We start from the raw sequence: 25,942 nt of genomic DNA on the forward strand, positions 1-25,942 counted from the left end.
TTGCAGTGATAAATGAGTACAACTTGTCTGAAAATCCATTTGTTTTTTTGCTTGGATCCCTTTCCAGATTGGGTGGCCTACTTTTGTGGGGATGAAAAATTATTTTCCTGTTCCTTTGTGACATTTTGGGTCTTGTAAACTGTTGCACAGTCTTTTGGAGTAGGTGGCATTATTAGGATAGATATTAATTATTTTCAGGCTGCTGATACATCACCTGTGCATGATCTGTATTTGTCTCTTGAATGTTCCTCATCTCTTGCTGATTATAGGTGGTCTTGAGGGAACCAGCTTCCTAAGTTACATAGACTAGTGTAACACGCAGGGTGTTTTTGAAGTGTGTTCGAGTGACAGTTGATTCATGTCACCTACTTGCATGTTCACAACACCCGGATTTTTTCACGGTTCTGGGGTGGGCATACGCTAATGCTGCTACACACCCTCCCATTTGGGAGCAAGCTTCCCAAATCCCGTTGCCCTGAAAGCATGTGAATTCCTTTCTCTTCTGTTTCCAGGCTTGTTGAGCAAACTGGTTATTTTGTTTCTGCTTTAAGAAACATCAAATTTTTTGTCTTTTTGCTGCCCATTAATATTTTTCCTCTGTTCTCTCCATTACATTTTTTTTAAAACTAGATTTAAGCTCTTCAGCAGATTTTGCGATTACTGTTATATCAGTCATCTGAAACTGAAAAGGAAAAGAGCTTGTGCGGGTTTTTTTCTGGTTGTCTATTTTGCTTATCTAAAAAAGTCTCTCTCCATCTTTTTTTCCTTCCTTTCTCTTCTCTTTCCCCCACCTGCCAGCCTCTGAAAGTTGGAAACATGAGAGGCCTTGTCTGAGCATCGGATTAAGAGCCAGGAAATCCTGACTCTTTCCATGACTCATTGTGTGTCCTTGGGCAATCTGTTACTATTACAGACAAAAGCTGTGCATAGCACTTGGCTGAAAAATTAAAAGCACGGTGAATGATCCAAGGAGATTATTTTCAAATTTAAATCAAAGCATGGCAAAAGTGGACAGGAAAGAGAGGCTGCAGAAGATGAATACCGGAGGAGCAGTTTGTGAGCCGCATAAATTGTCTGTGAAGGGAGATGGCTATTGCTTACAGTAATTTCTTTCTTGTTGAGGCCTTTGGTTCCATCACAGTGCAAGTATCTGCTGTGGTAGATGATGGACACACAGCTCTCAGTTTCAGAACTGTTACGTTATGTTCTTATTTAAAATGAAGTAGAGTGATAAATAAGAGTGATGGAAGAAGACAGGGTGCACAGTTGCATAGACGAACCTGTGCTCAACTTCGTAAATCCAGCCCTCTGAGGGTTTTCTTGGGAGATGGGTTTGGTGGTTTTGATTAAATCTATGTAAATGCCTGAGGTTTTTCTGTTTGTTTGCTTTTCTTTTTTTTTCACATTTCACATCTTGAAGGATGTGAACTCTTCCTCACAGTCTAGAAGAAATAACGGAGATCTTTGGAGAGTGGAAAGGTCTGGGTTTTCTAGGCAGTTTAACTTGGAAGTCAGGGTGGACAAATGAGATCATTTACCTATATTTTCCATGATAAATCAGACATGAAAATAGCTTCCACAAGTAACAGAATATGATATAATAGAGAAAGCTACCTTCTGTATTGCTTATGTGACTTCTTTGGATAAAGCTGAATGAGATGAAAAGCTGTCTACAGGACACGGGTGTATTTCCAGACATTTTAATACCATGTCTATTCAGTGTTCATCCACATGACATTGCTTATATCTTTATTTTGAGTATTTTAATGACCTGTACATTAGCTGCAATTGCAGTGGTATCGAGGGTGGTAGTTTTATATTCAGCAGCAACATATTTGATCTGGTTTAAGGTAGCCCTTCCGTCTCCCCTGGCCTCTTGTTCATGTCACCTTGTCTCTTCCCTCTGCTCCTTCTGCATTATCCAGTTCCATTATCCAAATCTCTTTGGTTCCTTGTACAACCCTTGCTTTCGGAAGACCAATTCCTTTTCTTCCAGTGGCTTCAGAAATGATCATTAACTGATGCATTCATCAAAATTTTCCAATTCTGTCCTAATAGAGCATAAGTATTTAGAGTTGTCTGATGCCTGTCAGGGGCAGGAATCCATAAGCCATTTATGAGTCTAGATTTGAGTCCCGTAAGCACTTCACCACATGAATAACTGCCTCCCTAGGACAATTGAGTTAAATGGAGCTACTCTGAGCTGTTCAAATGTGTGTACAGAATCAATGATACAGGGCCAAGTTCAGCTTCTGAATAACCATGTTCTTGTTGATCAAGTCATTAGAATCAAAAGGATGTGTGAATTTGTCTCAGGTCAAAATTGCTTCCTTCAGTATTGTTTTCAAAGACATAATCCTCTGTTGTCTGTCATTTTAAAACCTTCCTTGCTGTCTTGCTAATTTAATAGACTAATTCTCTCATGGGTGACTACTGAAAAGAAATACTCAGAAAGGATGCACCTTAAACGTACTGAAGTCAAAGATAATTGTATTAAACCTTCTTAAAATGCAAAAATCATTTAATACCAGCAAAATAAACATCTAGCATACAGAAATTATACTACGACATTCTTCAGTCAGTTGTACCACAGGCCTCAGGAAAGTTTTTTCATAATGAAAGGCATAAGGGACTTCAGTATAGTCTAGACAACCATTTCAGTTTGTTATGTATTCTCAGTCTAACTTTTGACTTGAGAGTCAACCGTGCTGGGAGTTCCCACAGCTGAGGACCCATGCTGCTGACGGAGAGGCTTGCCTGTATCTCCATAGTTAAATTTCATTTATTTTTTACATTATGTCCTACTCTTATAAGAAAATGTCATGGAGTATGGCAATAAACAACGTAATAATAAACACCATACATCTCGCAACACCTTCCCCCCATAAGCCTTTGCTTTTAAAAATCATTGCTTTATTTGGTTTTACTATTGTATGAAATTAATAGTACATCTTGATGCTAACAGGTTTAACTTGCAGGATTGGGGTTTGAGCACAGTCTGCTTTCAGAAAAACACTTCTAGGCTTTTATCTTCAATTATCTTACTATTGAGGGAAAGATATTCTAAAGATGATGAATACTGTATTTTCTTATGAAGCTTCAAGGTCAGTAACTCTTCTTTTTACTAAGAAAACATCTGTTTTCATGAGTTTGAGCCTTGAAATCGATGGTTTCAGCTTTTCTTCTGGCTGCAGCTGGCAAAAGCATGTGCGCAATCCCTAGAAATAAAAATCAGTTTGACCTAGTAATGGCTGTAGGGATCTTACAGGCCAGAAATCCACACTGTAAAAATACCTGATGTAATTTAGGAGCTCAAATCTCACTGACAGTGGCCTTAAACTCCTACATCCTTTGGAGGCTTTGAAAATGTTTTATTACCCAACCAGCATTAAGCAGTGAAACTGTTGTTTATTGAATGCCTGGCCTTTTAACAAGCATCATGAGACTGTACAAGAACAGGATGACCTGGGACCAAAGGACAGTGCTGCTCAGACTGTCCCCTTGGGAATGAATCACAGTAGGCAAAGACATTTTCCTAAATATCCCTTAGTTGTTGTGATTTTGCATTTTCTTTGAGTATCTCTCTCTATTTCACAGGGTACAAATGAATGCCATATTTAAATTATTTTTCCCTTCATCTTGGTTAGAGTTTTTATTACAGCCATATCATCTTCCAAACACCTGTTCCCACTTTAACTCAATCCTAATCTCTTGCCAAAAGCTGAACTCTGGGGTAGGAATGCAGTAGTCCCAATAAGGTGTTAAATATAAAATAGTAGTTGATACTTACATACCCATTTATATACACAAACAAATTAATCCTCATATCTCATGCAGGGAGGTATTTATTCTCATTCCAGTTTTAACTGCCAGGAAGCAAAGAGAGAATTTAAGCAGCTAATTTTTCAAACTTGCTTTTTTCCAGAAAGTTTTCAAAAGATAACCCAGTGAAGACACCTGTTCAAACTATCTCGTTTCAAAGTGTTACTTAACAGTGCCACATTCTCCTTTAATCTTCTCTACCTCAGTCTTTTGAGTTATGGTAGATTGACTGTTTGGACAATATTAATTGTATGTAAATGTGAGCCCATAACCAAACACCTCTCATTAAAAGATATCATTTATTTCCATTCTATGTCATGCTCCCTCTGCCCCCTCCCGACATCTTCTTGGTCTTTCAAATGGTACTTCAGGTAGTGTTTGGGTTTGGTATATTCAGAAGTGGATGTGCACACAGGAGATGGCTATGTCTTACACTGTGACAACATTGCATATGTGACAGGATATCCCAGCAGTTTCAATGACATCACAGCGTGCTCTGCTCATGTAGCATTTGCTAAGGGAGACTCTTACAAACCCCGTTGACATCTGTGTACTGGTTTCTGGGGCATCGCTAACTCTAAACATTGCAGGAGATGAAGATAATAGACCATTTCTTAGCTTTCAGGTTTTGGCAGATGTTCTTTTTGGATATAAATGAAACACAGTTTGGAGACAAAAGCAAAAATAAACTGGAACTTCGCCTGCCAGGCCATCAGCAGGTAGACTATTAACCAGAAGTGGTTGGCTTGTTTCTTTGTTGCCTCTCTGTTTTTAAAGCACTTTACCACAATAGATTTTAATATAGCTTTTCCTGACGGTCAGTTTGAAGACAGAGCAGGTGACCTCTGGTTCTGCTCCGTAGTTTCTTGTCTCAGTTTTACCTGTCTGTTGGGTTTTCTATCATCTTGGTGTAAGAGATGAGCAGGTTGTCTTGTGAGTGGCCTCAAACAGACTCTTCACAGGTAGCTAAATTTGGACAAAGAGAGAAAGATGGTTTTTCATTAAATTAAAATTAAAAAATGCATTGACCTACAACATTAATATCTAATGGCTCTGGTGTCTTACCAGTGCTGAATCCTGCAGATAACTGTATTGCTATTACACTGAGAGTTGTGGAGAGAATGAGGGAAACCCAAATCATTTTTTTAGTTAGTACTTGTATGATGGCCTTGATAATGCACCGCACCAATTACGTATCTGTTTTATTTAGTGTGAACACTTGTCTGCACTTCAGTTTTTAACAAGAGATACTGCTTTCTCCTCCTTTCTCCTTATGTTTCCAGTTCAGTTCCTTGTTCTCTTTAGCGTTCCACTGTGTTGCTTCTAAAATTGAAATAATCTTAGCCTGCTATTTTTTCTCCTATTAAGGGCAGGGGACGGAGGGTGAGAAAAAAGACAAGAAACGCAAGCAAGAAACAGGCATCTCCAGCCAGGCCCTGAAGGGGATTCTGGCTTGCAGATTTTACCTGCTGCTGCAGCTGAGAAACAAATAATTATTTCTGTATTAATCTTGCTTTTCCTAGGGAAACAGTGTGAGCAAGACTGCGTGGGGGCTTTGTCTCCTACTGTAGTATATGAGCCATAGCACAGGCTGGAGGTAAATCCTGACTGAAGGTGTATTGTGTGGGTTTAGGGGAGAAGGATTGATTGGTGTGAGGAGAAGAACGCTGGCGGTAGTGGTTAAAAATAGGAGAAAGATTTGAGTTAATGTGGTGAATGGTTCAATATTAGGGAATACTAGAGAAAATGTTAGTTTATAGTGAAGGGATCATTTGACCTGGAAAAATAAGCTGGTAATAGAAGACTATATTATCCATTTTTCTGGTTTGGATGATGCAGAACTTGAAAGTCACCTTCCTGTTTTAGGGTTTGCTACAATACCTCATGGCTAAAGGGACAGGAGAAGGAGAGGAAGGAAGGAGACATTTGCCAGCTTAGAATCCAGCTGAGTGTGTTATTGTGTAGTACAGACCTAAAACCAGTGCTTCTCTTTCACATTTGCTAGCGCTTCCCTCTCTTTAAGTCATAATAGGATTGGAATACAGTAACAGGGTATTTTGCTGAGATAGGATGCTTCATAAATTATGTTGCAGAGAATCCCACCAAAGAGCATCTAATCGAGAGCAACAGCCATGCAAATGACCAGAACATCGCACATCTGGGTAAGCCAGCATGTCATCGAAGAAATAAGTGCATAGTGTGCTGACTGATCTCCGATCTCACACCTGACGTGCGCCATACCCTGTCAGCTTACTTTTGAGAGGTGATTTGATGATTCCGTTGAAGAGAGATTATGTTGCTGCTTAGTTGGCCCTATTTATTCCTTCTGGAATTAGGTACCATTTACTTGCTTCATGGACAACGAAATAAATCCATGTATCTCTCTATCTAGACCTTTCTTTTAAAAGACATCAGACTACGCATAGTGCCTTGTTTAGGGCTTTTTTCATTCTTTTCCTCATTGCTGAAATACTATAAGAAGTGCAGTTGCTGGATACTACAGCAGAAGCAGTGTGTCACTCCTTTCCCTTGCCGGGGAAGATGGTGCTTCGGTATTGTTGATGCTGGTCAGTTGAAGCAGATTCCCAAGAATGCAAAGAAATCTAGTGGTATGAGAACTGCAAAAACACAACAGAGCCTTAGACTGACATGACTTTGAAGAAATCAGCCCGGAGCAAATCCTGCTGTGACAGCAGGCTGTGTGTGTGGAAGTGTGAAATGGCGAGCTGTGCGTTGGAGTGCAGGTCTTTGAAAGGGTGACAAACACGACCTTCTCTAATTCAGCCTTGTGCAACACCTTTCAGTGAGGCTAAAAAGTTTTTAGGAGCTGCATCATATGTTCCAGTTTGGTGTGCCAAGGATTAATTTTTTCGTGTGTCTCTAGCTTTAGGATGTAGCTAGCATGCTGTAAATTGACACAGCAGCTTGCAGTGCCTTGTTTGTTTTAGATTAATGTGTGTCTCCCAACTGCCCATACATGTATGTGCTTAAACAAATGTCTTTTCTACAGCAGTTTAAAACCACTTGATGCAGAAAAACATGTGCTGCTTGAATTGCCTGATGAATGTGAAGTTTGGCGTGGTAATTACTACAGTAAAAACCAAACATCATCTGGTGTTGACTAAAAAAATCCCAGATTCCGTGGGTTTTGTAACCCCGTTCACTTTAGATCAGTAATTGCAATGCAACATTAGTACTAAGTTCCATCCCCCACCGTGGTTCGCATTCAAGATAGAAACTGTATTTAAGACTAACAAAGGTAAATAATACTGCTGTGTCTGTGCCTGTCTTAATAATGGGTACCACAAGAAGTGACATCTGCAGTGGAAATAAAAGTAGCATAGGCTAATGAGGAAGGCTTGGTAAAAGACAAAATAAAGCCATGCAGTTTTGGGGCTTCTTGTATCTAGATGTAAAGAAACAAAAGATTAATAGCATTCTCAACTTAACCTGAAAAAAAAACAACCCAAAAAAACTTTTCTTTTTTTTCCACACAAAGAACTACTTGATCTAAAATAAAAAATAAGTCAGGTGTCTTCATATAAAATAAAAAACATGCAGAGATTTATTTTCTACTGTTTTTGCAGCTGCTTACAGTTTTCCCGCTAAAGTTTGGGCAAGCTTCAGCATGCAACTGTTACATTAGCAAAGAGATAGCTTGCAGTGCATGTGCACAGCCTGGGACTTTGGAGGAATCTCTTGCTTTTTCTCATTTATCTCTGTCACATTTCAAATCCAGCTTCATTCTTATAAGAAATTAATACTTTTAGGAAGGATTAGTTGAAAGAATGCATGCTGATTTATAGATGGGTTTATTTCGTGAATCCTGAAGGGGCATTACCAGATTGAGAAATCATATTAAAAAAAATAAATCCTTGCTTTCATTACAATTAATTCCACTAGCAGTTGAATGAAAGGAATATAATTCTCTTTCTGCTTGATTGTTTTGGTTATATTTTATATCTTCGCCAGCTTGGACAGAAGAAGAAAGTGATTTATCAGAGTGATGTTCTCCTAATAAGTTTCTTCCTGCAATGAAGACTGGAAAGCCCACAGATCTACAGCGCTTTCACATTGTACAGGAGAGGACTTGCCTTTCCCCAGCCTTCTTCTAGAAGTGCGAGGGAATTTGGCTGTTTAGATGCTAGGTCTAGTGAAGCCAAGTTCTCCCCAGCTTTCACCGCCACTTGTGTTCCTCTGCTGCTGTGGTAGTGTAGCACTGACCAAAAATATGTTTCCTGTAAGACCTTAGAGCTGCTTGAAACAACTTCTCTTTGAGATGGGAAATTCCTTGCAGATACATATGCTAAAGAATGATGTTGACCTCCTGTAGAGTGAGTGAGGTTAGAGTCCTTCACAAAATGTCCTCTCTTCCACACCCAAATCTGAGCTCCGTAGGGGTTAGTGGGTCGGATTGCAAAGCTGTCATTCCACATACCCTTATTCTTCAACCCAATTTGCAGGGTTTTAGCTTGTCAGGATAACATAGTTCCACAACCTGTGCTTCTGTTGACTTCATAATTGCCTTTGCAGCACAGTGCTGCCACATTTGGCTGTGAGAGTATTCTCGATATATTTTAGTTTCTGTCTCCATTGGAATTCAAGCATGATAGTGATAGTCATGAAGGCTTTTATACTGACCCTAGATTTTATTTATTTTATTTATTTGATTAAATATTTGAAACTCTGCTTGTCCAACTGTATCTGTTCAGTCAATCTGTAGTATTGTAGTATTGTTTTAGTGACCTTGCAAGGGACCCGTATTCCTCTAGTGGCATTTTTGTTTGAAATTGTTTGTTTTCCATAGTAAAGTATTTGAGACTTACCAGCCTAGTGGTGTGAAGTTCTGCTGCTATGAGCACAGGCTGGTGGTTCCTCGGTTTGCTTAGTCCAAAAATGCCAAGGAAAGGTAATTATATAAAACACTTTTTCATGTTCTGATGCATACTCAAAACCAGACTTCTCACTGCATGGCATTTAAAGCACGTTGGGAAACCTTCCCTATCTGAGAGAACCTGGAACAATTATTTTTGACATGTTGTGTAAGTGGCTGCCATTGATGGGCTGTGGAGGGGATATTAGAGCAGCCAAGTCTACTTACATGACCTCTGTTGCACAGGGAAAACAGACATGCAGTGATGTAACGGTCAGCTGTCATCCCAAGAGCCTGGAGTGTAGAAAAAAGAGAATTAAACATCAGTGTAATGGGGGGCAGCTTTGCAGCTGGAGTACAGCCAGGCGTTTGCAGGCTACCAGGAGGCCATCTTAAGGCAAGTAAATCCTACACTATCAAGGTAGGGACATCTCCGTCTCCTCTCATTCTTCTAGTAGTAAATATGTTGCCTTCCTCTCCAGTTTCCTCTAAAAATGCCTTTTGCTTCCCAGGAGCAGCCTCAGAGATGTAGGGGTAATATGCAACAGCTTGGTAGTATTCAGTCTGGAAAAGGCAGATGCTTTTTTATGGGTCTGTGGATTCAGTGGGGGCGAGTGTAAATATAGCAGTTAATGTTCTCTCACATCTCTGCTCATCTAATGCCATCTGCTTTGTGTCCGTTCATTCACACTGGTGCGAAAATGTATTTCTGGAACAGGTTATTTGTGCATCAGTGGACTTGGTCCCTGACTGTTAGGTGAGAGTGAATATGTAAACTGTGCAGTATGGGTAGGCAGGCGAACTCCTAAGTTTTAATGTGGCTATTTATAATCAGCCGTTGCCAATAGTTGCTAATCCACGGGGTAATGGTAACAGCTATAAGACATCGCTGCTTCTGGTGGTGGTGCAGGAGTGGGAAGAGCACTCAGAGAAGGCAGTATTCCTTTGGCTCTCCGTCCCTCGTCAGCAGTGTGGGAACACCAAACTTTGAGCAGAGTTTATCAAAAATCAGATATTTATAGAGCTGAGACCTCGATGTGGTGCAGATGTTTTAATCCTCCCACTCCTTGATCTGTCTTTATTTTAAGGAGTGAGAAATGTATCAGGCAGGATTATGGCCTTTTCTATGTGTTTATGCACATTGTCGGTGTAGTTGTACCAGTGCATTATTAAATACAGGGGGGCAGGTTTACATGTAGGCTCAGTTATACTCACACAAACTTGTTTATATCACTTTCTCTGATTCTTTTTTCAAGGTAGGCGTGTATTCTATGTACAGGGCATCTTGATTGCACTATAATTGCAACCTCCCAAGCAGTTGTGCTAGCTGTAATAATAATACATACAGATTCATAGAATCATAGAATGGTTTGGGATGGAAGGGACCTTTAAAGGTCATCTAGTCCAACCCCCCTGCAATGGGCAGGGACATCTACAACTAGATCAGGTTGCTCAGAGCTCCATCCAGCCTGGCCTTGAATGTTTCCAAGGATGGGGCATCTACCACCTCTCTGGGCAACCCCTTCCAGTGTTTCACTGGAAGCTTAAACCATAACACTTCGCACTAGCCATAGCTTTTGTGGCAATACAAATCTGTATGTGAATTAGACTTTGGTCTGAGGCTTTGACTATATGTTACCTTCAAATCCAGCTGTATGTGTGGAAAAAAACACTATTCTCAGCTTTTCACTCTTGTTTCCACCAGAGCTTAGTCTCTTCCCTGTGATCTGCCAGCAGAATTGTTTGTGCAAGCGTCCCTTTCAGGATAAATCAATCTGGATAAATTTCCAGATAAATCAATCTGGTTAGCACAGATCAGCATTTAGCATACCAGTTTGATTTCACCAGGCACTAGGTAGAAAGCTTGAAACGGCGTTTTGTGGGGAAAGAGGATGAGTAACTTGCAGCAGAGGGATACTGTTGAGCCTGTGAAGTTAACGTCTTCCACCAGTGCAGCTGGATCTAGGAGCAGAGGTTCTAGGATCCCACAGCTGTCCATGTCTCTTTGGGCAGGTTATTCTCTTCCTGTGCACATGGATGGCATGGCATTGCTTGATTACCTGTCAGCCTTGAGTGGAAATGAATACAGCATTTGACATTGATTGTAGGCTGTAGCCTCATTGGCATATAATCAACGTTTCCTCTGCAGTCATTCAATCGTGCCTGATTTCACACTAGCACATGTGCAGGATTAAAGCATGGGTATCTGTTTATGTACAGATTGTCTGCTTGCGGTAGATATGGTTTAAGATAGCTGTGTAAGTTGTGTTCTTCTAAAACACAATGTAGCGTTATGAACTGTGTGTGGTAGTGTTTAGAAATTGGTCTAATGTTCAAAGAAGAAAACAGTAAAATGTCTTTTATGTGTTTAAGCCTCAGTTTTGAGTCTGGTGGTGGAGTTTTGTTCTTTGTTGTGTAATGGAAAAGCAAAACCAGAGCAGTCGTATTTCAGGAAGTGTTCATAGGTGTAATAGGTTCATTTTCTTCTGCTGAAACCGAAGCATATGTAACTACTTTCAAGCCACTATTTTCCTTTATAATTATGCAGAAGTAAACAGAAGTACAATTCCCTCTCTAATACTGAAGAGAAATTCTGTAGTGTGTCTTCTACCTACTTTTGTTTAGCTCTTGGGAGAGATGTAGGTATTAGAAATTCTGTGTCCTCAGCTATGAGAGACCTACACAGAGATCTTTATTTATGCATGTTTCACTTGGTCTCCTTTAAAGAGAACACAAACATAAGAACAGTTTGAAAGTTTGTGTTAGAGCATGGGAATGCATCTTTTGGCATATGGGTTGTTTTCCTGTTTTGTTGAAATAAGGATCTGGCTTCTTTTCAGTTCTTGCAGCTGATTGAAAGATTGAACTCCTTTTCCCTTGCTTAGCTGAGAAAATAATTTTCTCTTAGTGCTGCATTTCCTCTGTCTGTTGTCAGCTCCACAAGACAGATTGTATGCGCTGGATTTGCAGATTGCATTTCTTTAAAATATATTGTTTAGCTGCCTCTAGTCACGCTTCTGCTTCTCTTACAGCAGTCATCCGCTCTGCCTGCTCACCCAGTGTTACCGCTTGGGTAGAAGAGATTTCTTTCCAGCAGCTTCTGCCATCTGGAACCGCCTTCTTTTATCTCCCTAGTTCATTAGGTCTCCATCGCTTTCAAAATATTTTCTGAAATATTTTCTTTCACCTGTTACTCCTCAGTGTTTTACTCTGTGGCTGAATGCTTAATTCATTAGGAAATGCCCTTACCCCACTGTTTTCTGCAAGATGTTTATCATATGAAGTCAGGAAAATGCTTTGAGGCACAGCTTGATGAAACACTCTATAACATAAAATGTTATTAGAAAGTTTCAAAAAGACTGAAACTACAACCCCATAACTACCTTCTCCCTACTGAGGAAAGAATATTGCCAGCCTCTGTTTTTATAGCAAAAGAGTTTCCACCAGCATAGTGCTGCTGTTTCAGTCGCCTGTGTGTGTGTACATACAAAATTGTCACAGAGTCGCAGAATGGCTGAGGCTGGAGGGTGCCTCTGGAGACTGCCCCGTCCAACCCCACCGCTCAGGCCGGGTCAGCCAGAGCCGGGTGCCCCAGCCTGTTGCCAGTCAGGTTTGGAATATGCAAAAGACAGATGAAGGTTGCACAAATTTGTCTGGGCAACCTGTTGCAAAGTTTGACCACAGAAGTACACTCTCTGTCAGGCACTTCTCAGTACCATTCCCATGTAGTCTGGAGTATGCTTAACAGTTTGACATTTTGCATTTTCCCATTTTCCTGGGAAAGCTAAGGGAGCACAGCTTCTAGAATTGAACATCACAACCTGGATTTCTTAACTTGCCCTGGGTCCGAAAGCTTTTAATAAAGTTGTTGCTGCTTTGTTGTTTACAGAAAAAGTGATTTTGTAAGATACATCATTTGTATGTCTGTGGTGCTCTGCTGCTGCCTCTGTATTGATATCTCTTAAAATGCTTGAAAATGTGGACTTTATGTTTGTTCATTATCCAGAGGTCTTAGCAGCTTCTGGCTCTGTGGAAACTAATGGGGTGGAGTGTTGAGATGCTCTTGATACTCTGAGATAGAATAAGATTGTCATCTTCAGAAATAATCGAGAGAAAATGAAAAAACAATGTCTCATGTCATAGAAATAAGGATGCTAGAGTACAAAAATCAGTTTTTAATGATGGATTAATATTGGGTATCCTGAGTGTTTTAGGAAGGGGACAATGTGCTGAGGTAAGGTCAATAAAAAATCCGTGCATAAACTGATGAGAGAATTGATTTTTATTCTGAATTTAGTGATAAACCTTAGTTTGTAGATCAGATAGCTGTTTGGCACATTATTTTTCTTTCAAAGTGCGCTAGTAGCGGTGAAATACTAGATTTGCAGACTTTGCTGAAAAAGTTGCTACTGGACCTGGAAGAGGCCAGTAGTTGTCAGTCCTGCAGAGCAAGTATCCTAACAGATGGAGAACTGAGGGAGAACCACTTAGTCCCACTTTCCCAAGCTGTAATAATTCATTTATTATGTAGAACATACGGTTTACTGCTGCTTAGAGATCCAAGAGCATCTACAGTAACAGTTATGATAAATATTTTATATGCTTCATATTGAACTTTGGATAACATGAAACTTTGTAAGTAGTTTAGTTTCAGTTGGTTTTGTTCTCAAACATCTTCATGTGTTGCAGGTGTTTTTTAAACAGCTTATGATTTCCATGTGTTATCCCTTTTTTGTTGGCTGTGTCAACTGCAGGGATGATCTAATGTGCTCTTTTCATTCACATTGGTAGTAAGTATAAATACAGACAGTGATAAATGATTCCTTTTGATGTTTTTCACTGTATTGGGCAGTAGGGGATCCTGGCAGTCTAGGGAAACATTATGTTGCAAATAATCCTCTGAAAGGAGTGAAAAATTGTATTACATGCATTATAAAATATAGCAAGTAGTCAAATTAAACAAGTATATCCACTCTAATGATACCTCAAAACTGTGTCTCAAAGGAGCTTGCAATCTCAGGCAGAAAAATCTGCTTAAAATTTTGAATCTTGTGTACTGAGGTGGTTATTGCTTTTCTTGATTTTTCTTTTTCTTCCTTGCAATGCAAGGACAAATTTCTCACCTTGTTAAAGTCAATGTGAGTTTTGTCTTTGACTTAACTGGTGTCAGGATTTCATCCCTAGCCTGTGTTACTTAGAACTCTTCTGCATAGGTAAGATTTTACGTTTGCTATTAATTATGCATCTGTCTCTATTCATCTGAGTGACTAAATAATGAGAAAGGTGACAGGCATATTGATTTTCCTTTCATTTTATGTCTTTGAGGGTGGGAGTCCTTGGCCTAATGGATAAATTTCCCTACATGATGAGTAGTCTCTAGCTTTTACAACACCCCTTGGTTGAGCTGACAGAAATCTTTCTGATGTAGCAACTTACTGTTGGAAAATGCTGATTGAGCTGAATGAAAACAGTCAGCGTGATGAGAATTTCGTGGGAAAGCAGGCAGATTTTCCACCCTGGCCAGCCAGCTATTTGCTGGCCAGCTTTGCCTACAGACATTTCTGAAAATTCTCGTTTCTGAGTTTTAGTTCCGGTTTGGAAGAAGAAAAGAATGATTCAGAAATGTGGAAGCTTTTGGGGATCTCAGTTGTCTTATCTGTACAAACCCTTCCATGTAATAGCATTGCAGCTTTCTAATAGGTTACTGCTGTTAGTGTTGGAGTAGCAAAAGAGATGTTCGGGAAGTGAGATCACTTGATTTTTTCCATTCTTAACCCAGAATTGCTATTTTCATGTCCCATTCATACCTTGTAGTCATGTTATTTTAGACATGAATCCTTTGTATGAATGATTTTCTGAGAAGCCTCTTAGATATGTTAAAACTTGCTTAATTTTTTGCATCCTCTATAGCAGACATACAACTCTCTCTTAAACATTCTTCAGGCATAGAATCCAAAATAAATGTTTCTACTCTGTTTTGCTCTCTGTTCTGAACACTCAGTGATATTTCATGCTTTAATTCAATTCCTTCTGGTTGATCATGCTTCGTGCATTCTTTAGTCACAGTATCAAGTAGAGTGGTGATTGAGGGTCAGCTCTGAAAACCCAAAGTGGTAATTGATGGTAATTTGAATCTTTACTTAAATGACTATTGAAAGGTCTTGGAGAGAAAAATGGGGAAGTGTACATCTCAAATGTTTTTTTCTTGTGTGTTTTGCATGGGGTAGGAGAAACAGGTTGTATTTTCAGAAGACTTGTGTAACCTGGTAGTCTTTTTTTTTCTTTTCTTTTCTTTTTTTTTTTTTGTCCTTCTGTGGTGGCATCTGTCCATCTTTTTTTCTGTCCTTGTGATCAGCAAAGTTCGCAATTGAATATCTGAAGCGATCTCCTTGGCAGATGAGAATCTGGACATGTGATTGTGTTTCCTGTCAGCTAACTTAACTTTCTGAGTCAGTATCCTGCAGGTTCTGAAGAAGGTTAAACAAAAACAAAACCATGCAGGGGAAACTGCTGCATGCATGTGACCAAGAACAAACTAGTTGGGACACCAGAAAATCCTATAGGTCTCTTGTGGTAGATCACCTTCCCTCTAAATAGCTGTTAGACATGACAGTCCACTTAGTGCACTAAAAAGAAGAGGTACATCATTTGTTATCTTATCATATACAAGTATTTGTCTTTTCCCCTAAGGTAGGATCTTGGCTCCTGGTCATTTTAAAATGTAAGGCATTTTTTCTTTATGACTTTGGACTTTTCATCCTGACTTTGGAATCAGGTTTTCACTTAGAGCGACAGCACTGTTCAAACAAGCTAATATTCGGGCAAAACAGGGAATGTATCAAAGATTTAATCTAAGCTATTGTCAAAATACTATCAAATAGCCTTTTAAGGCTTAGACAAGATGAATACCTTGTACTTTGTTATTCTGGGGAAAAAAAAAGGATTTGATACATAGTTTGGCAACAAGTGCGGTGCAGTGCTTGAGCAAAAAGAGTAAGCTTTGGAAGTTTTAGGAGACGTACATTAGGTAGAAAAGTGGTGGGAAAGTAACACTGCTCTCAAATATAGCCTCTGCTCTCTCATTACATTAGTGTGTTTTTTTTTTAAGTGAAAAGAATTATAATATGTAATTTCAGCTGATACAAGGAAGCATCTTTGTTTTACCTGCAGTGTTGAGACTAATCACAGTATTGTTTTCGCTTCCTTTTACAGGTTGCCTTTCTGAAGATGTGAAGAACGCAGATACCCGTGTTGAAAACTATTCTCAAATTCATTTTCAGCAGAAATTTACAGATAACTTCCAATGGTGTGACCTTTCAGAAAAATATCCACTGGCATTACAAAACACAATGGGGGTGCGGTGTGTTATTCTTCATATCTGGATGTGTTTCAAAACCAAAGACAGAGAAAGTTAACTTTTGCATCCGGTACGTTCTTAGATGCCATTCTAAGAGTGACTTACCTGTCACTCCTGTCACATCCCGCTGGGAAGACTGTTATGATCTCTTCGTTGCCAAAAAGAAATTATCTATGTATCTTAGTACTACCTTTATCAGACAGTGTTTGATAGTGACCTATATGTCCTTAGGAAAATTCACAACTGGTAGCAAAGAGAGGGTTTAAAATATTTAACGTCATGGATGCAATGTAAGTTCTTTACTTTCTTTGTTCTGGTAAATTTAGAGGTCCAACTTTAAAATATAAAATCTGTTTTTTGTCAAACTTATATGTTCATCATGTATATTGTTTCCACATTAAGGTTCGCCTTCCTTCTTGAGAGAGAAGGAAGACAGTTTCTGTATTCCTACACTCCATGTAGAATTTTTTTAAATTGATAATGTTTTGGAGGATCAAGATTTTGTGGTTACTTGGAATAATTATTCCTTCAACTTCAAAAAAGTGCATGTGTGTGAAGGCTGGCCTTGCAGAAACTGCTGGAGGTGGAAGATACTTGTAGCAAGTCAATACAGCTACTCTAAATTGTCGTTCTCCATTGTGGATGATTAGCTGCCTTCCACGTGAGTGACAGCACATTTCCATGGAGCACAGAAGCTGTTACCGTTTTCATTTTTGGAGTGGATTGCTTACTTAGTTGACAGCAATTTTTGCCTTCCCTTGTCCAGGGGAACAGGATGGTATAAGTGCATAGGATGAGGAGCAGAAAAGATGCCTCCTGGCGTTTTTGCCTCAATTCCTGCTCATTGGGATGGACTGCTCTTGAGCTAGAAGGAGGTGACCCTTTAATATCAACCATCTCTCTTGGATCCCTCATCCCTCCAGGGTCTTATCCCATAAGACCATATCCCTGCCTCGCTTATCTACAGTTTTCCTTAAACAACCACTCTTGGCAAATCAGTTAGGTACTGGAATGGTTCATCTGACCTAGAGTGACAATTCTTGTGTTCTCAAAATGTATACAGAAAGGTATCCAAACAGAAAAAAAAAAAAAAAAGGAGAGCGCCTGTTTATGTAGGCTGGCTTTTTCAAAGTCCATTTTTAAACTCTTAACATAAAAAGATGCTACCTTGTTGGAAAACAGCTATGTTTTGGGAGAATGGGTTCTGGAGGGAATATTCTTACTAGAGGAGTTCTTTGAAAATTCCTGAATTTCAAGGAAAGTTAACATGCCCTTTACTCATGAAATGATCATAATTTAGGAAGTGACTCTGCAAAGTGTTGGACACCTTCTCTGGGTTTTACACATCCAAAGACAAGTATCTGAGGCCTCCCAGCACCCAGTCTGAATATCATCTTATTTTTATGTTATTATTTTAGATTTCAGTATCGAAGGAAGAGCAAAAATATTCTGAGTTTTGTATTCAGGGACTAAATTATCTAGCTCCAAGATATTTTGTCTATGCACCAATGTTTAGTCATTTTATGAATAAAATATATTTTCTAAATCAGTTTACTGTTTGTTCTGCTTAATTGCTGTGACAGTTTCAGCTTCCCAGAATATGACTGAGCAATTTGAAGATGGAAGACATTCATAGAATTGTAGAATCATAGAATGGCTTGGGCTGGAAGGGACCTTAAAGATCATCTAACTCCAACCCCCCTGCCATGGACAGGGACGCCACCCAGTAGACCAGGTTGGTCAGGGCTCCATCCAACCTGGCCTTCAACACTGCCAGGGACGGGGTGTCCACAACCTCCCTGGGCAACCTATTCCAGTGCCTCACCACCCTCTGAGTAAAGAATTTTTTCCTAACATCTAATCTAAATCTCCCCTCTTTCAGTTTGAAACCATTCCCCCTTGTCCTGTCTCTATCTGCCCTTATAAAGAGTCTCTCCCCCTCTTTTATATAAGCCCCCATTAAGTATTGGAAGACCCCTATAAAGTCTCCCCGGAGCCTTCTCTTCTCCGGGCTGAACAACCCCGACTCTCTCAGCCTGTCTTCATAGCAGAGGTGTTCCAGCCCACTGAGCATCTTAGTGGCCCTCCTCTGGATCCGTTCTAAAAGGTCCACATCTTTCTTGTGCTGAGGGCTCCAGTACTCTAGGTGGGGTCTCATGAGGGCAGAGTAGAGGGGGAAAACACCTCTTCTGATGCAGCCCAGGACATGGTTGGCTTTCTGGGCTGCTAGTGCACATTGCTGGCTCATATCCCGCTTTTCATCCACCAGTACCCCCAAGTCCTTCTCTGCGTGGCTGATCTCAATGAATTCTTCTCGCAGTCTGTACTCATGTCTGGGATTGCCTCAACCCAGGTGCAGGACCTTACACTTGGACTTGTTGAACCTCATTTGGTTCATATAGGCCCACTTCTCAAGCTTGTCCAGGTCCCCCTGGATGGCATCCCGTCCTTCCAGTGTGTCAGCTGCACCACTCAGCTTCATGTCATCCACAAACTTGCTGAGGGTGCACTCTATCCCACTGTCTATGTCATTGATAAAGATATTGAAAAGCACCAGTCCCAAGACAGGGCCCTGAGGGACACCACTCGTCACTGGTCTCCACCTGGACATAGAGCCATTGACCGCAACTCTCTGGATGCATCCAGCCAGCCAATTTCTTATCCATCGAATAGTCCACCCTTCAAATCCATATCTCTGTAATTTAGAAATAAGGATGTTGTATGGGACTGTGTCAAAGGCTTTACAGAAGTATAGGTAGATGACTGATCGGTCTTCCCTTATTGACTGTTGCAGTCACTCCATCATAGAAGGCCACCAGATCGTCAGGCATGATTTGCCCTTAGTGAATCCGTGCTGGCTTACTCGGATCACCTCCTTAATCTGCTTTTGGTAACATACATGGTTCCAGAATGACAAATGCAGACATTTCACCAGGAGTATTTTTTTGGGGAAAAAAAAAAAACCTTCCAGAGATGAAAGACAAATCAACCCCATCCTGCCTGGTCTGTTGCTAACCCGTAGGAGCTAATGGCTCCAGTCATGCTACTACGATGTTAGTGCTGCTGCTGGCTAAGGAAGCAAATCCTGCAAGAGTGCTAAGCCCAGTGTGTACGCTTAAAACATTAAACTTTTTAGGAGCTTGCCCTCTTCCTACGTATGCTTAAAGCTTTTCCTTGTTCTTTTTTACCCTAGATGTTGGTGAACTGGGTGGAGTTAACGTTCTTCATGGCAGCCCGTATGGTGCTGTGGTTTGGATTTGTGGCTCCAACAGTGCTGGCAGCACACCAATGTTTTGACTATAGCTGAACCTTCTCTTTTATTTCCCACTCTGCCCCCACCTGCCCCCAGTGAATAGGCTGAGGGTGGGCAAGAACTTAGGAGGGGGGGACACAGCAGGGACAGCTGACCTGAATTGACCAAAGGGATGTTCTGTACCATACAGCAGCATGCACAGCAGTAAAAACTGGGGGTAGAGGAAGAAAGGGGGAGAGGGGTGTCTTCCAAGGTGGTGGTTGCTCAGAGAATAGCTGGACATCTGTCTGCTTGTGGGAGGTGATGAGTTATTGCCTTTACATCACTTGGTTTCAGCTTTTTTTTTCTGTTTCCTTCACTTATGTTGTAGTTTAACCCCAGCCAGCAACTAAGCACCATGCAGCTGCGTGCTCACTCCCCCCTGGTGGGATGGGGGAGAGAATCCGAAGAGTAAAAGAGAGAAAACTCATGGGTTGAGACAGTTTAACAGGTAAAGCAAAAGCCGCACACGCAAGCAAAGCAAAACAAGGAATTCATTCACTACTTCCCATCGGCAGGCAGGTGTTCAGCCATCTCCAGAAAAGCAGAGCTCCATCACATGTAATGGTTACTTGGGAAAACAAACACCATCATGCCAAACGTCCCCACCTTCTTTCTTCTTCCCCCAGCTTATGTACTGAGCATGACGCCATACGGTATGGCATAGCCCTTTGGCCAGTCTGGGTCAGCTGTCCTGGCTGTGCCCCCTCCCAGCTTCTTGTGCACCTGGCAGAGCTTGGGAAGCTGAAAAGTCCTTGACCGGTGTAAGCACTGCTTAGCAACAACTAAAACATCAGTGTGTTATCAACATTATTCTCATCCTAAATCCAAAACACAGCACTATACCAGCTACTAAGAAGAAAATTAACTCTATCCCAGCTGAAACCAGGACAACTTATTAAACTGTCTTTCTCTTGACCCACAAGTTTTCTTGCTTTTGTTCTTCCTGTTCTCTGCCCCATCATGCTGCAGGAGGAGTGGGGCGGGGGGAGTGAGCAGCTGGGTGGGTGCTTAGCTGCTGGCCAGGGTCAGCCCGCCACAGTTGGAAGCAGAAGTTATGAAATCCCCAAAAGAAAAAGAATAAATCTTTCTGTTCCAGCTGCCCTCCCATTTGGGCACATTTTCCTTCCCCAGGTTCCCAAAGGCCGCAATTGTCTGTGTGTATACGAGGGGCTGGGCAATTTGACACATTTAGTGTCATGTTTCCCTTTCCTTGGTTCTAGCTCTGAGACCTCCATTAACATTTAACCATTGACATTATCTGGAAAATACCAGACCACATATGAAAATATATAAATGCCTCAGACGGGTTTCTATTTGAAAATAGATTTCTTTGGCCTTGTTCAGAAAAAAAATGGTTTTGATACTTTCCCAGGTACCAGGCAATACATTATTTAGAACTCCTGTTTCTGAAGACAACTTTCGTGGCTTTTTTTTTTTTCTCTCCTTTTTCTTATGTGATTTTTCCTACTGAGCCACTAGTGGATCTGAGGTGTGACATCTTCATTTGACACTTTCTTGCATTCTAGATGCTTTATAAAAGCAAAACTTGGCCATTTTTTCAGGCTTATCTTAGCAGTGAACCATGGGCTCTCATAAACCATGGACTTGGGTTCATAAAACCTCTTGAGTTCCCTTCAAGGCTCCTTCCTTGACCTTTGCCTATCACTGCTCTTGCCTCCATATGCTATTCGCTTGTCGACATCAGCGTTTTGAAAAGTATAAGTACAAAGTACAATTAGTTACTGTGTTATTTTCTTAGCATCCAGAGTTAGTGATACATTTTAGTCTAGTCTAAATACCATGTTTGGATACATCCATAACAGAAAGCTTGTTTAGTTTTGAAGTGTGCAGACAGTATCTCCATGCAGATGGAAAAGCGTGCACCAAGATAGGAGCTGGCCTAGAAGCTGTGTTCTTAGAAAATGTTTGGTCCTTCTTATCGCTTGCCCTCTCTCCCCAGCATTTTTTATCTGTTACAGTCTGCATTTTTCACGGCAGAAAGTGTCTTAATTTTTGCTTTCTGTAGTGCCAAGCACAGTGTTAGTCTTAAAGTAATAACAGTAAATCAGCAATGACGTTAAGAAGTCCCCAACTCACATTAACTGAGATAGATGTGCATCCTTTCCTAATGTGCAGTTTCCAAATAGTGTATGGCAACACAAAGATATTAAAAATGTCAGCTTTAATTCTAATATGCTGTCGGCTTATAAAGATGGCTATTGGTGTGGTGCAGAAAACATGCCTATCTGTCAGACCAGTACCGTTCTCTCTATTAGCAACAACAGACAACAATGTTGTTTCTGTCATTAAAGGGTCACAGGGTGGTTATATTAGTGTAGGCCTTGTTACTTCTTTTAAACAAGCTTGACCATTTAACTAGGATAGTTAAATTGGCATACGAAATTGAGTCCCAATGGGGTTATTTTAATTCCAGAATTAGGCTGGCTTTCTAGCTTAGTTTAAATCCCTGCTAGAGTAGGTTAGGATAAACTGAATTAGTAGAACAAATGGGTTGATCAGGGAGCTATACTGGTATTACCCTGTGAGTTGAAGGGCAAGTTCTAGCTTACCTCTGTTTTACTTTTCTGTGTAAAGAAACTTTTATAAATAAGGAGCAACTTTAATTAAAATTTACGATAGATGTTTCTGCACTCAAACATTCTGGGTTTAAATGCAAATGCTTTTCAGTAATTTTCTTTCTGTTTTGCTGCCTTCATTTTCATTCCTCCAGAACATCACTTTGCAGTTTCATTTTTAGACTTTGCGTCCTTTCATTTCTCTCCTAGCCAACTGTGCTCCATTATAAATGACAGGTAACTTGTTTGAGGTACTGCATTAGCTCATCAGCCTCATTTCTTTTGATTTTCCTCCACAGGTTTTCTTGCTACCGTTGTATCACTGTCATAGAAGCACTGCAAAATCTGCAAATGGGCAAATTATAGAAACATTGAGCAGCTCTGTCTTTACCAGACTTCAGTTTATTCTTTTGGAGCAGGCTGAATTGCCTCAGAGCAGACACCGTAGAGCATTAGGTAATGTTCACAGAATATCAGGAACTTTGCAGGTCCACGTGCTAACGCCTCTGTAGCAACATAAGTGTCTTCTCATATCTGGTTGTGACATTAAAGCGTGGCATTTTTCTTACTGTGGACAGCAATTGCTTGTTCCGATCCCGTGGTTCTGTGCTTCAGTATGTTCAGAGGGTGTTCTCTTAAACATGGCAGTAATGTTATTGCCTCACTGCTGTACTGAGTCCAGTGGCACATGCTTCATTCCCATCTGATTGTCTTACACGTGGATTGTGCAGGTCTGTGTACTGCGTCCTTAGAGACGGATGTTTCTTCTACCTGCTTGTATCCAGTGATGATATAAATGTGTATCAGTTTATCACTGTAAACAATAGAAAACTGTTTATTTCAAAATATAAAATGTCATGTTAACTTACGTGCTTTTAAACACTTCCTCAAGATTGCAAAGCATTTTATTTTATTATTTATCTTTTTCTGCAATAACTGAGTTTTCCGTGGTGCAGGCAGGAAGGTGGAGCTGCAGATGGGCTCTACCATGTGTTTGTGTGACTGGCAGCTCCACCAGCTAGGGGCTTGTGGAACAGACTGTACACCTTCACTGTTGACACCACTTAATGACAGCCCCCATTGGCTGGCCATTTTGTCTTTTACCTACATGTGTTTCCTCACTTTTAAAACTGTGACTGTATCGTAAGGGTCATGACTTTCCTGTCTGCAACAGGGTCATTTTCCTAGCAGTGCAGCTGGAAAAAACGTCCCTGTGGGGCCATAAACTGAGTTACACGGAGGAGGGGCAGACCGTCAAGTATGATAAAGCTGCTGTAGCTGTCCTGACTGTAATGGAGCCATTGCCAATTTACATCAGCCAGCGACAGGCAGTGTGGACAGGAGGGAGATAAAGTCTCTTGTCTTCCCCTGTCAGTTCCACTTCAGAATATAGAACTGAGTTGGCACACATGCAGAAATGGGGCTGGCTATGTCTGAGAAAGGCCTGAGACCACATCTGGACAGACACGGAGTCAGTTGTCATCATTGTGCCATCATAACGGGAGGGCTCAGCACAGCTCACAAGTGAAAATGCAGTAGAAGGACATTGGCTGTAAAACAAGAAGAGGGGAGAAAGAAATTCAGTGCCCTGTCAGCTCTGCATGATGTAGTCCTAGATTAATAGCCTTGTTGAGTATATCCATGGTACAACGGCTCTGCGCTCAACTTCTTTGTAAACTTTGTCAAAAGTTTCTGTCTGTGACTAATGGGAAGCATGACATGTAGCAATCCAATCATATAGTTAGGGTAGGCTGTTTGCTCACATTACTAGACTTGCCCTTTACCAGGCTTTGATTTATGTGGATCTAATAAGAGAAGGGCAAGAACAGTCCTTTGTTTGAGCTTTGAAAGAAAACGGAGGTATGGGACAATTTACAGCTTGTGCTTTGTTGCTGAAGAGTGGTTTTGTAAATTTGTTGGAATAAATATTCTCAAACACGTGAAGCAAAATGAAAATGCACTAAATTAAGAGTGCCTTTTAAATTAATGGCTATTGAGAAGAAGATACGAGTTGTTGTTTTAGTTGATTCACAGTAATTATTAAGATCATATTTTGTGCTTGAGATGCACAAACATGGCTTGACTGTTGCAACTTCTTATCTCCAGAGTACAAAGAGCAGTGTCTGTTCCGATCCAGCAAACACAGCTCTGGCAGCTCTGGCAGTTCTCCGCGTAGGTAAGTAAACAAGGCATGCACGAGCCCAGCAGAAGACAGGGAGCATAGCATGACAGAGGGCTCTGTAAGATGCTTAGAGGGAAAATATATTAACAACATGCCTGAAGGAAATTTTTTCCTGTCCTTAAAAGTGCTTTTTAGATTGCCGCAGGCATATGAAGAAACGTCTTGGTGGGTTGGGGATTTTGGAATTGGCGTCGTAATTTGCAAATGAAAATGTATTTCCTAGCCTGTTGAGTTTTTTCAATGATCACATGAACTCAAAAGAACATCTTGTCGTATAGTAATGCTGATTTATTTTACAAGTATTTCTAATTACCAGGGTATGTGTTACAATCTGTACCTTCCTCCTCTTCTAGATTTTAACACTTGATCAGCAAGACTCACCATTTACACAAAAGTATATTAGTTTTCACCAAATTTAGAATTTTTTTGTTTAAAGTAGAAACTAGCGGCAATTTGTTGTTATAGTTACCAGAAGACTAGTAAGTTAAAAAGACCTCACATGGGCTATTTGTTGTGTTGTGTATAATTTCACATTTTAAAGTGGATTTTTGTCTCTTACTCTGCTAGGCAAATGTTCCATTATTAGTATTAATCATTTTTGTTTTGGCCATAGAACATCGTTTTAAAGCAGCTTCAAAAGAGCTGGAATTCAGAACCTGTAAGACTTTTCCACCCCTTAAGCCCAATCTCCTGTTACAGCTGGCACTCTTCCACATAGTTCTCTCTCATATCACTCCTTTCATATCCTGATCCACCCTAAATATAATCAGTTGTTTTGTTTGGTTTTTTTGGGTTTTTTGGGGTTTTTTTTTTTTTTTTTGTCTTGCTGTCTTTACTGGAAACCTGACCTAGAGCCTTCTGACAGGAATCTTCTGATTTCTGGGTTAACTGTATCCCTGGCTAATTTACACCCATTTGTTCTTGTGCCAACAGCATTCTTTAATGCAGGTAGTTAGTTTTCTTCCTGGGTTCTTAAACCTCGTTCCATGTTTAGGGAACAATCCTATCTCCTCGGTGTTCATTTTGTCAATGGTTTCTTTCCCAAAGATAGACTTTTCATTCTAGCAAATTCTGTGTCTGTCCTGCTTTCAATTAATTTCCCTTGTGCAGGAGTGAGCAAATTGTGCACAAGGTGTGCATCTTAGCAAAGTGACATTACTGCTCCCTTATTTTTTGGGGGAACACCTCACTTCATGCATTAGTGAGTGCTTCTCTTTTTTTCACATCTTCGGCACACTGGTGATTCATAGCAAACACCCCAGCTCTCCTTCCCTTCCATTTCCAACTGTGGAGTCCCAAAGAATGCCATTATTCTCTGGCAGAAAAAATACGATTATTTCATAAGTGCATGACCTTGTGCTTTGTATGTTTGATCCTTTCCTTAGTTTTCCTGATCCTCATCTTTATTTATGATGCTTTTGACTGTCACATCAGCAAATGTTCTTAAAACATTTCAGTGGGCCGTGTCACTGTGCTGTGGTCACTAGTGAAAATGTTTAATAAGATTGGCTCATAGGCAGAACTCCTATTCCGTCTGGCCAGTTACTTCTCTTTTGGGTTTCCACTGAGAGGTTGAACCTTGGGGGTGCAATTCAGACCTCAGCAGGAGTCAGGATCTCAATGCCATCATCCTGAGCCCTGTGCCAGTCCTGATCTACCAGGCAGAATCAGCCCTTCAGATGTCATTGACACTGACTGGACCATACATGTTCCTGACCATACATGTAAGACAAATGCTCTAGTGAATGGAGGCCCCCCGCCTGAGGCAGGCAGGTGTTGGTGTGTTATACATTTCAGCTATTAGGTAAAAATTGCAGATTATCTTGTTCTTATTTAG

The 25,942-nt window shown here is 40.6% G+C and overlaps 1 protein-coding gene across 3 annotated transcripts in view; it reads left to right on the forward strand.

Annotated features, from left to right (window-relative positions):
* Nucleotides 1-17,550, forward strand: part of UBE3D (ubiquitin protein ligase E3D) — an 83,834-nt gene extending 66,284 nt beyond the window's left edge. Inside the window, exons 10-11 of one of the 3 annotated variants that reach the window (XM_087775410.1) lie at nt 8,942-9,116; nt 15,908-17,550. In XM_087775410.1, coding sequence (XP_087631536.1) covers nt 8,942-9,091 — 150 coding nt within the window. In that variant the 3' untranslated portion in view covers nt 9,092-9,116; nt 15,908-17,550. The remainder of the gene's footprint in view (nt 1-8,941; nt 9,117-15,907) is intronic. The other 2 variants (XM_087775409.1, XM_087775412.1) reach the window with 2 other exon arrangements.
* Nucleotides 17,551-25,942: the final 8,392 nt, after the last annotated feature.

Source organism: Nipponia nippon, unplaced genomic scaffold (genome assembly GCF_047370975.1).
Source record: "Nipponia nippon isolate SJK-2023a ecotype South Korea unplaced genomic scaffold, ASM4737097v1 scaffold_4, whole genome shotgun sequence".
Lineage (NCBI taxonomy): Eukaryota > Metazoa > Chordata > Aves > Pelecaniformes > Threskiornithidae > Nipponia > Nipponia nippon.